The following is a 12240-nucleotide window of genomic DNA, read 5'->3' as shown; positions in this document are numbered from 1 at the left end:
CCCCTTTTGTCTGCCAATTTAGTCATATCCAACTCCCCTCCTGCATACCAGCCCGTCCCGCACCCCATCTGACACACAACCCTCACCGCCAGAGACGGAGTCTCACAGAGAGCAGGATCGCGTATGGATACTACTACCCACGCACTACTATCCATTATTCATCATCTCTGTGCAGGCGCCTCGATCGGCCAGCAGAGGTCGCAAATGCAGCACCTGATCCTGCCTTTTACGCAGCTACAACAGCCTCCGCTCATCTGGGACGGCTTTCCAGAGGATTTTTCAGTTCGTTTGAGGGGAATTAGGCCCGTTTCATAAAAAGGTCAACTTCCAACATTCCAATTCATCCCAAAGGTGTTTAATAGGACTACTGTCGAGACTCGGTGTGAGCTAGTCCAGCGTGGTCATGCTTCCCCAGTTCCTACTCGTGTTTTTCTAGTGGGTAGAGCTCTGTGCTATCAATCGAAAGGTTGCTGCCACTGTTGGACCCCTGAGCAAGGCCCTTGACCCGCTCCGCTTTAGTGCCGTACAATAGCTATTAAAAAAGAATAATTTGAGGAGAACCTGAAGAGGCCCCACAGTACAGCCTTCTTCTTCATGGCCAAGTAGAAGAGCGCGGCGTCGAGGGGGTCGTTGTTCCTCTGAAACGCTGCTTTGGCGACCTGAGACGGAACGAGCGAGAGAGAGAAATGAGACACAAACAATACACGGCAAAAGTATGTGGACACTCTCAAAGAAGTAAGTGATGATAAGTGTTCTGGGTGGGGTCATGAACGTTGTGTAAGGACCTTGGTTGCCCAGGGCGACCGGGGAGTGGCTCTCCGTACGCAAAACCAACCACACACACACAATTACACTCAAGTATGGGAGAATAAGAAGGGATTAGTGGACTGCTCACGTGTCAGAGGGAGTGTCATCGGGGTTCCTCATCGGGGTTCCTAATCGGGGTTCCTAATCGGGGTTCCTCATCGGGGTTCCCCGATTGTTGGTCCATAAAAACCAACAACCTTATGATTCTACGTTCAGTACCTTAACTACTGAGCCCATAAAAGAAACAATGAGCGTCCATCTGCATGGGGCTCTGGTGAAAATGGGAACCAGGGGGTTTGGGGCAGAAAGGGTTGGCATGAACCCCCCCCCCCCCCCTTCCCCCCACATGCCACTAATCTTCAACGAATGGACTGATGGGTGCAGAAAGCCTTGAACTCCACCCTTGGGATGAATCGGAATGCTGATTGTGAGCGGGGCCTTTTCATCCACGTGTCAGACCTTAAGAGTGTCCACATACTTTTGACCACAGAGTGTTAACACGGGTCTTGTGAATCCGGCGCTCTACAGATGTGTTCTACAGATGTGTGTGTGTTACCTTCTCCACCATGCGTCGGAGCGTGTTGATGTTTCGGATCCACCAGCCGACGCCCACGGCCCGGAGCTCGGACCACTGGGGGTCTCCTCGCTGCATGGCGGGGATCATGTTGAGCATCTCCTCCTCGGCTTCGGAGTGGAACGCCCAGGCGAAGTGACACGTGGAGACGCCTACACACACACACACACACACACACACACTTAGATGACCTGGTATATACGTTATATTGCCTACTTTCCTGTGTTGGCATGTATGGGGTCAGGCACTGATAATAAAGGAGAAACAGGAAAGGACCACGCCCAAAATGTTTTTCATATAACTGATCTTGTACAGTAGACGGTAGGGCTGGGCGATATATCGAGTTTTAAAGATATATCGATATATTTTCATACGTGATATAAGATGAGACAATATCGCTTATATCGGTATAGATGTTGCGTTCCAGTTAGATCCGACAGTTCGTCTTTCTCTTCTCCCAGTTTGTCTCTGCACATGTTCACCTGCCCCGCCCCCTCTCGCTCACCTGCCCCGCCCCTCTCCCTCACTGCCCCGCCCCTCTCCCTCACTGAACACAACTCGCCCCTCTCCCACCACGCGAGTCCCCCGCAGGGCACGTTCTAAACAGCTCTAGTGACTATAGAGCTCCGTCTAAAAATGATATTTTCCTTATTGATCTCTTTGAATCAATAACACTTGCATTGATGTACAGAGTTCATGATTTGCTCTAAAACAACAGTAGTCATCAGTACAAACGGGACATTATTTGAAGATAAGACTGTTAATGATTTCCTAAAAAAATGCTACAGAAGTCGTAATTTGTAAAAAAAATAAAATAAAATAAATAAATAAAAAAATTCATACAAAACCGTCAGGAACAATATTTACAAAAACATCAGAGATGTGATCGCTCTGACTTTCAGAATTAAATAATGTTATTAATGTTAATAATGTTTAAATATGTCTGTGTTTCCTGCCATGGTAAATCATTAGGGATGTCCCGATCCCGATGGGGCCGATCGAGGCATTTTTTAACTGATCGGGATCGGATTTACTAAACCCGATCGTAATCCCGATCTTTTGTTTTACGTCAGCATGTCCGCCGTGTTGAAATAGTTTGAATTGGAAAGTGAAACAAGTCCAGCAGTGAAGTGTAACGTCTGCACTGCGAGCGTTTCACGAGGCGGTGGGAGCAGAGCTGCGTTCATTACTGTAGAATTTTACTGTTTATATGGTGTGTGAGTCGAGGATCACTCCGGTTTACTAAACAACGTAGTGATGCACTCGCTTAATAAAGAAATAAATACACGCTATATTTACATAATGTCGGGAGCAGAACACTTTATTAACTTCTTCTGTTACGGTACCGGATAGCGGACAGCTAGAGTCGAGCACGCTATTCCATGCACTATGGAAGCCCCAAAGGGTCAAAACACACTCACTTAGCATAGAAACGTCCATCAAACCACTGTCACAATACAAAAACTGGCTTTCCTTCATAACAAAAGAGCCTTTCCATTTTATTTTGGTATTCAGGTTTTACTGTAATGCTTTTAAGTAACTTATTTTCTTATATTCAAGTTAAGCTGCTACACAGATTTCTGCATTAAACAGATTTTTTTTCTTCGAATGTAAAGTTGAAAGTAAAACTGTAATGATCTCACTCATTTTGATTGATTTTGTAAAAATAAAAGAACATTAAGCCAATAGTTTGGATGCAGCATGTTTCCCTTCAGCACTGCAGAGCTATTCAGGTGTTAAACATGTACACTGGATTAATGTGAATAACTGTAATGTAGTTGAAGTGTGCACTGTGTGAACAGTATTATCCAGTTCTTATCTAGACAATATCTAGATAATACAAGTATCGGTTTGAGACTCGGTATCGGATCGGGATCAAAATAAATAATCGGGATCGGTATCGGGAACAAAAAAACATGATCGGGACATCCCTATAAATCATTGTTAATAATTATTGCAAGAAATAATTAACATGTGATCAGACAGTCTCTTCACACAAATAAATATTTATTATTATTATTATTAATCATAATATTATCATTAAAGGTGAACCATGCAACCTTATGTTATTCAGGAAGTTTGTATCCTATAAGTGGCCGTTTGGCTTACTCAGTACCCTTAAATCAGCCCTCTGTTTCAAAAAGGTCGGGACCCCTGATTTAATTTATGCCAATAGTTTATTTTTAAGGAATCTCTCATGTTTATCTACAGCTGAATGTTAATAAAAGTGCCTGTATAACATTTGGATCATGTAGCTTTGTCTCAGAAGTGTCTTGTTGTTATTACCGTATGGGATGAAAAAATATCGAGATATATATCGTATATCGCCATTCAGCTAAAAAATATCGAGATATAATTTTTTATCCATAATCGCCCAGCCCTAGTAGATGGTGTCCAAATACTTTTGGCCCTATAGTCAGAACGTATTGAATGAATATAGTTGTGTTACCTTGGTGCAGGAGCTGGAGGCGGTACAGGGGAGGAAGTGATGTCAGCAGGCAGGTGTGTAAGCGCATGGCCAGCAGGTACCTGAGTCCACACTCATCCAGAGCATCTCCACCTGGAGAACACACACACACACACACACACACACACACACACACACACACACACAATGAGGAATAAAGGCTGGTGTGCAGCTCTATTCACTCATCACGCTGCTCTATTAATACTTCCATTAACACAACATTCAACACCTCTCAGCATCATTCAACACCGCTCGGCACCTCTCACACTAAACACCACTCAGCATCATTCAACACCTCTCAGCATCATTCAACACCGCTCGGCACCTCTCACACTAAACACCACTCAGCATCATTCAACACCGCTCAGCATCATTCAACACCGCTCGGCACCTCTCACACTAAACACCACTCAGCATCATTCAACACCGCTCAATGCAGCTTTACACCTCTCAGTACTACTCAACACTGCTCAACACCACTCAACACTACTCAACACCACTCAACACCACTCAACACCGCTCAGCATCATTCAACACCGCTCAATGCAGCTTTACACCTCTCAGTACTACTCAACACCACTAATACACCACTCGACACTGCTCAGCACCGCTCAACACCATTCAACACCATTCAACACCGCTCGGCACCTCTCACACTAAACACCGCTCAGCATCATTCAACACCGCTCAATGCAGCTTTACACCTCTCAGTACTACTCAACACCACTAATACACCACTCGACACTGCTCAGCACCGCTCAACACCATTCAACACCATTCAACACCGCTCGGCACCTCTCACACTAAACACCACTCGGCATCATTCAACACCGCTCAATGCAGCTTTACACCTCTCAGTACTACTCAACACTGCTCAACACCACTCAACACTACTCAGCACCGCTCAACACCATTCAACACCACTCAGCACCTCTCGCACTAAACACCGCTCAGCATCATTCAACACCGCTCAATGCAGCTTTACACCTCTCAGTACTACTCAACACTGCTCAACACTGCTCAACACCACTCAACACCACTCAACACTACTCAGCACCGCTCAACACCATTCAACACCACTCGGCACCTCTCGCACTAAACACCGCTCAGCATCATTCAACACCGCTCAATGCAGCTTTACACCTCTCAGTACTACTCAACACTGCTCAACACCACTCAACACCACTCGCACTAAACACCACTCGGCATCATTCAACACCGATCGGCATCATTCAACACTGCTCAACACCACTTAGCACCGCTAAACACCACTCTGCACCTCTTACATTAAACACTGCTCAGCGCCATTCAGGACTCAGCACCGCTCAACACCACTCAGCACCTCTCACACTAAACACCACTCAGCACCATTCAACACTGCTCAACACCACTGAATACCACTCAGCACCTCCTACACTAAACACCACTCAGCACCATTCAACACCACACAACACTCATTCAGCACCTCCTACACTAAACACCACTCAGCACCACTTAACACAATTCGGCATCGATCAGCACCATTCAACACCGCTCAACACTAGGGCTGCGACGATTAGTCGACATAATCGATAACGTCGACTATAAAAATGTGTCGACGTGTAATTTCATTGTCGACGCGTCGTTATCGATGCAACGCACTACAGGAACTGCAGGGGGCGCAGCATCGCTTCCATGGCGCGGCGGGGAGTTTATGAAGACAGAGAGGCGAAGATAAAGAGACCGAAACTTTCTGAAGTATTTCAGGAGCATTTCAGCCAAAATAAACCAAAGAAACGAGCTGAACGCTACAGACGCTACAGAGCAGAGTCGTGGTTTCACACCGGCAACACGGTGATGCACGAGCATCTGAAACACGAGCACCCTGCAGCCGTGACGACCAGCGTTATCCAGGACAGGTACGTTTTTACACCGCCTCATTCTTTAACCAACGTACTGCAGCTAATGTTTGTTAATGTTAGAGTACCTGTCGGAAAACTTCGATAGCTTAGTTTGATAGCTAAGCTAACGCATTAAGTGCAGTAGTTAATCAGTGATTTATTAGGAGTAACGTTATATAACTTAACGTTATAGCCTAACGTTATTTTTTGCTCTCGTTAATGAGAGCATTCGTTCTAAATAATCAGCCTCATCCACTTAATGATAGCTAGTTAGCTCAGCAGATAATTCAGTTCAGATATTTAACCTGTTATGGTTTAGTTGGAATAGCCGGTACACTATTTATAATAAACTACGATACACAGCCTTCAGTTTGTGATCATTAATCCAGCTTTCTCTTTTGCTCTCTCTATTAATAGCACTAAGCAATGGAGTGTGGATGAGAAGAGAAAGAGGTTCATGCTCCCCTCAGATGGCTGAGATCTTCACAGACAGCATTCACACGTTTCTCAACCACATGTTATAAATGTTTTTGATTTCCAGAGTGATCCAGAACTTCTGAAACATAACAGCTTCTAATGCCGTCCAAAGCTTTCTCTTATTTCATTGATTTTTTTATTGTGATTGTGTATTAATGTTTCAAATATATTTAATTAAACTATCAAGCTTAAGTTTCATATTCATGTTTCATGGGTCATTATTTTAATTTGATATTGGAAATTAAATGACATAACAGGGTTTTGTTATGTTAAGGCAGAGATGGAGGGTATGACATAAATAATCGGTGACTAGTCGACTAATCGAAAAAATAATCGTCAGATTAGCACCTCCTACACTAAACACCACTCGGCACCACCTGACACAATTCAGCATCGATCAGCACCATTCAACACCGCTCGAAGCACCACTCAGCACTCATTCAGCATTTAGGACGACCTGTCAGGACGCTTCACCTCAGGACCAGCCAGGACCAGTTAGGTGCATTCAGCATCCAACCATTCAACAGAATCTGGGACCATTCAGCATCATTCCCCCCCCCCCCCCCCCCCTTTCCCAGGAGGTTTAGGAACCTTATACGAGCGCCCAGGGATTCACCGACGTGAGGATTTGTGGGTGAGGACCGGGAGCTGTGGACTGATCTGCTCAGCTTCCAGCCACCACAACCCTGACCAGTGAAATCAGAAGCTACTGTGGAACAAACACTTACTTCAATTTGTAAACTGTGATTAAAAATGTTAAATTTCATGCCTGCAAGACACTTCAGAAACAGTTGGGACGACGCCTTTTGGAACCAGGAGATGGTGGCGGTGTTTTTTTTTTTCTCCAGGAAGACACAGATCACGTGAAGAGAAACATACGTGCTGTCCCTGAACCTGCCTGATCTCCTGATGTCTGCCGGTCTGGAACGCTGTGCTCACGTCTACGCTTCACCTTCTCCAAGAGACTAAATAAACGGGGGCGACGTGCCGCGCCGCAGGAGGCAGAGGGGAGATAAAGCGCCGCGCGGTTCGAGGATCAACAAGGCGCTTCCGATAACCGGCGCCGAGGACGGACGCGGGAGACGATCGAACCTCGGACGGACTACGTTACTCTGGCGGGAGACGCCCAGGGTCACTGCGCCGACTCACCTGTGTACTTCTTATTAGTGGCCCCGCCCACCTCCGCGCTGGTGGTGGCGACGGTATCGGCGAGCGCCACCAGGAACATCTGCTCCAGCCGGGTGAGCCCGGGCAGACTGGAGTGCATGAGGTGGGAGGACAGGACCCGGGCGTGCTCGGGCCCGAAGTAGGTGGGCGCGTACTGCGACAGGTCGATGACCCGCGTCCTCTTCTCCTTCTTCTCGGCCTTGTCGGCCCAGGCGAAGCTGGCGAAGTCGTCGGTGCTCGCGGCGGGGTCCTGGAAGAGCTCGGCGTACTGGTCCTCGGAGGACCGCTCGGCCTCGCGCTCCTGGATCTTGCCCTCCTCGGCGAACTTGCTCTTGAAGGAGGTGTCCAGGTCGGCCGAGAGGAGCGCGTAGAGCGGGAGCGGGGGGATGGAGTTGATCTCCGTGTAGTCCCGCCCGCCGTCGCGTCCGGCCACGATGGTGTCCTTGGCGGTGCTCCCGGTGACGCTGATGGTGCGCGAGAGGTGGCGCCGGGCCCCGCCTTCGCCCGCCTCGGCGTCGCGGACCACCGCCACCTCGCCGGCGATGCACTTCACCAGGTGAGACAGGATGGCTTTGGCGCGCCGCACCTTCCCCAAATCCATCAGCTCCAGGAGCTGCGTGGGGTGGTACTGAGGCAGCGTGGGCGAGAGGGAATGCGCCGCTTCGAAGAGCCCGCCGTCCTGGATGACGGCCGGCACGCGCAGGACGTCGTCGGCCGTCTCCACGGCGCTCTTCCTGCCGGCGAAAGCCTCGTCGTCGTCCTCGGCGTCGGCCGGCTTCTTGTCCTGGTACCACTGGGCGTAGACGTGCATCTCGCAGTCCATCCCGATCACCAGTATCCCGTCCCGCACCCAGGACAGCGAGACGGGCAGCGAGGGCGTGCCGTCCACGGACGAGACCAGATCCACGGAGCGCAGGAGAACCCAGCGGGAGCGCACCCCCTGCTTGACGCTGCCCCCTAGGGGCAGGGTGACGACCGCCATGCCGTCTTTCCCGCCCGTCTGCTCGGTCACGATGCCGGAGATGCGGCCGTACATCAGGATGCAGGAGCCCACCCCGACGGTCAGGATGTGCGAGCCGTCCTCTTTGGAGAGCCAGTCCAGGTGGACGAAGTGCTTGACGTTGGGGTTGCGCTCGCTGACGAACAGGTCGGACTTGCTGTACACCACCAGGTTGCTGTCCACGCTGATCCTGGGGTCCAGCGTGCTCGCCGGCCTCCTGAAATCGTCCAGGTGGATGGTCTGCTCCAGGACCCACTCGGACCCCCCCGTGGACTCGCACTCGTAGATGGAGACGTGCATGGAGAACTCCTCCTCGGCGGGGACCGGCTGCTTGAAGGCGGCGGCGAGGCGGCCGGTGTAGGAGCAGCTGACGGCGACGGGCCGCCCGGTGACGCTCAGGGCGCTGTCGTCGTCCTCCTCCTCGTTCAGCAGGCACCACGGCTCCCAGCGGTACGCGGGCGGCTCCTCGGGCTCCGCCGAGCACCTCCAGAAGCGGACGCGGCCGTCCGAGCAGGCCGTCACGATCAGGTACGGGGCCAGACACACCGGGTAGATGGAGGAGGAGCTCAGGTGACCTGCGGCAGGACACGAGAACCTCGTCAGATACACTGAACACATATCGAGACGCAGGAAGAAGAGTCAGTGAGCCGTGTACTAGTGCAGTGTGAGTGCAGCGTGAGTGCAGTGTGCAGTTGTACCAGCGGAGGGCGTGGTGCGGATGACCTGGACCCCCTGAGGGAGCTCCAGTCTCTGGCTGTAGACCAGTGTGGAGCTCAGGATGAGTTTACTGGCAGACTGAAGGTTAGCAGAGGAGCTGGAGCGGGGCAGAGGGCTCTGACCGGGCGTGGACTCGGGGGACGAGTCGGCGTTACCGAACCCCTGGGGGACGGTCAGCTGGTTCTGGTACGGCTGATCCTGCGCCGTGTCGTCTGTACGATCACACACACACACACACACACACACACACACACACACACACACACACACACACAGAGATATTTTACAGTCATGAATGAAACATAAAATTACATCATTATTTATGATCAAATCAAATGCTGAGTCATGATGCTTTTGATCTGATCCTTAAATGTCGACTCATGTTTCAGATCAGATCTCTTGATGTTCAATATAAAATGATGAGTCGTGTTTCAGATCAGCTCTCCTGATATCAGATATAAAGTGCTGAGTCATCATGTTTTTATATCTGATTCAAATGCTGAGTCATGTTCTGGATCAGATCTCTGGGTGTTTTATATAAAGTGCCGAGTCATGTTCTGGAGCAGATCTCTGGGTGTTTTATATAAAGTGCCGAGTCATGTTCTGGATCAGATCTCTGGGTGTTTTATATAAAGTGCCGAGTCATGTTCTGGATCAGATCTCTGGGTGTTTTATATAAAGTGCCGAGTCATGTTCTGGAGCAGATCTCTGGGTGTTTTATATAAAAGTGCCGAGTCATGTTCTGGAGCAGATCTCTGGGTGTTTTATATAAAGTGCCGAGTCATGTTCTGGAGCAGATCTCTGGGTGTTTTATATAAAGTGCCGAGTCATGTTCTGGAGCAGATCTCCGGGTGTTTTATATAAAGTGCCGAGTCATGTTCTGGAGCAGATCTCTGGGTGTTTTATATAAAGTGCCGAGTCATGTTCTGGATCAGATCTCTGGGTGTTTTATATAAAGTGCCGAGTCATGTTCTGGAGCAGATCTCCGGGTGTTTTATATAAAGTGCCGAGTCATGTTCTGGAGCAGATCTCTGGGTGTTTTATATAAAGTGCCGAGTCATGTTCTGGAGCAGATCTCTGGGTGTTTTATATAAAGTGCCGAGTCATGTTCTGGAGCAGATCTCTGGGTGTTTTATATAAAGTGCCGAGTCATGTTCTGGAGCAGATCTCTGGGTGTTTTATATAAAAGTGCCGAGTCATGTTCTGGAGCAGATCTCCGGGTGTTTTATATAAAAGTGCCGAGTCATGTTCTGGAGCAGATCTCTGGGTGTTTTATATAAAAGTGCCGAGTCATGTTCTGGAGCAGATCTCTGGGTGTTTTATATAAAGTGCCGAGTCATGTTCTGGAGCAGATCTCTGGGTGTTTTATATAAAAGTGCCGAGTCATGTTCTGGAGCAGATCTCCGGGTGTTTTATATAAAAGTGCCGAGTCATGTTCTGGATCAGATCTCTGGGTGTTGTATATAAAAGTGCCGAGTCATGTTCTGGAGCAGATCTCTGGGTGTTTTATATAAAGTGCCGAGTCATGTTCTGGAGCAGATCTCTGGGTGTTTTATATAAAGTGCCGAGTCATGTTCTGGATCAGATCTCTGGGTGTTTTATATAAAGTGCCGAGTCATGTTCTGGAGCAGATCTCCGGGTGTTTTATATAAAGTGCCGAGTCATGTTCTGGAGCAGATCTCTGGGTGTTTTATATAAAGTGCCGAGTCATGTTCTGGAGCAGATCTCTGGGTGTTTTATATAAAGTGCCGAGTCATGTTCTGGAGCAGATCTCTGGGTGTTTTATATAAAGTGCCGAGTCATGTTCTGGAGCAGATCTCTGGGTGTTTTATATAAAAGTGCCGAGTCATGTTCTGGAGCAGATCTCCGGGTGTTTTATATAAAAGTGCCGAGTCATGTTCTGGAGCAGATCTCCGGGTGTTTTATATAAAGTGCCGAGTCATGTTCTGGAGCAGATCTCTGGGTGTTTTATATAAAGTGCCGAGTCATGTTCTGGAGCAGATCTCTGGGTGTTTTATATAAAGTGCCGAGTCATGTTCTGGAGCAGATCTCTGGGTGTTTTATATAAAGTGCCGAGTCATGTTCTGGAGCAGATCTCTGGGTGTTTTATATAAAGTGCCGAGTCATGTTCTGGAGCAGATCTCTGGGTGTTTTATATAAAGTGCCGAGTCATGTTCTGGAGCAGATCTCTGGGTGTTTTATATAAAAGTGCCGAGTCATGTTCTGGAGCAGATCTCTGGGTGTTTTATATAAAGTGCCGAGTCATGTTCTGGAGCAGATCTCTGGGTGTTTTATATAAAGTGCCGAGTCATGTTCTGGAGCAGATCTCTGGGTGTTTTATATAAAGTGCCGAGTCATGTTCTGGAGCAGATCTCTGGGTGTTTTATATAAAGTGCCGAGTCATGTTCTGGAGCAGATCTCTGGGTGTTTTATATAAAGTGCCGAGTCATGTTCTGGAGCAGATCTCTGGGTGTTTTATATAAAAGTGCCGAGTCATGTTCTGGAGCAGATCTCTGGGTGTTGTATATAAAGTGCCGAGTCATGTTCTGGAGCAGATCTCTGGGTGTTTTATATAAAAGTGCCGAGTCATGTTCTGGAGCAGATCTCTGGGTGTTTTATATAAAGTGCCGAGTCATGTTCTGGAGCAGATCTCTGGGTGTTGTATATAAAGTGCCGAGTCATGTTCTGGAGCAGATCTCTGGGTGTTGTATATAAAGTGCCGAGTCATGTTCTGGAGCAGATCTCTGGGTGTTTTATATAAAAGTGCCGAGTCATGTTCTGGAGCAGATCTCTGGGTGTTTTATATAAAGTGCCGAGTCATGTTCTGGAGCAGATCTCTGGGTGTTTTATATAAAGTGCCGAGTCATGTTCTGGAGCAGATCTCTGGGTGTTTTATATAAAGTGCCGAGTCATGTTCTGGAGCAGATCTCTGGGTGTTTTATATAAAGTGCCGAGTCATGTTCTGGAGCAGATCTCTGGGTGTTTTATATAAAGTGCCGAGTCATGTTCTGGAGCAGATCTCTGGGTGTTTTATATAAAGTGCCGAGTCATGTTCTGGAGCAGATCTCTGGGTGTTTTATATAAAGTGCCGAGTCATGTTCTGGAGCAGATCTCTGGGTGTTTTATATAAAGTGCCGAGTCATGTTCTGGA

At 48.3% G+C, this 12240-nt stretch overlaps 1 protein-coding gene across 3 annotated transcripts in view; it reads right to left on the bottom strand.

The window, feature by feature from the left end:
• The window catches only part of dmxl2 (Dmx-like 2), a 109235-nt gene that overhangs the window by 53746 nt on the left and 43249 nt on the right, over positions 1 to 12240 (bottom strand). For all 3 annotated transcript variants that reach the window (XM_063004751.1, XM_063004753.1, XM_063004752.1), the window contains exons 17-21: positions 9071 to 9301; positions 7355 to 8947; positions 3831 to 3941; positions 1364 to 1533; positions 562 to 659 (exon numbers count right to left, since the gene is read on the bottom strand). In XM_063004751.1, coding sequence (XP_062860821.1) covers positions 562 to 659; positions 1364 to 1533; positions 3831 to 3941; positions 7355 to 8947; positions 9071 to 9301 — 2203 coding nt within the window. The remainder of the gene's footprint in view (positions 1 to 561; positions 660 to 1363; positions 1534 to 3830; positions 3942 to 7354; positions 8948 to 9070; positions 9302 to 12240) is intronic.

Source organism: Trichomycterus rosablanca, chromosome 11, assembly GCF_030014385.1.
Source record: "Trichomycterus rosablanca isolate fTriRos1 chromosome 11, fTriRos1.hap1, whole genome shotgun sequence".
In the NCBI taxonomy this organism is placed as follows: domain Eukaryota; kingdom Metazoa; phylum Chordata; class Actinopteri; order Siluriformes; family Trichomycteridae; genus Trichomycterus; species Trichomycterus rosablanca.
This window is presented reverse-complemented; position numbering and strand designations above follow the sequence as displayed.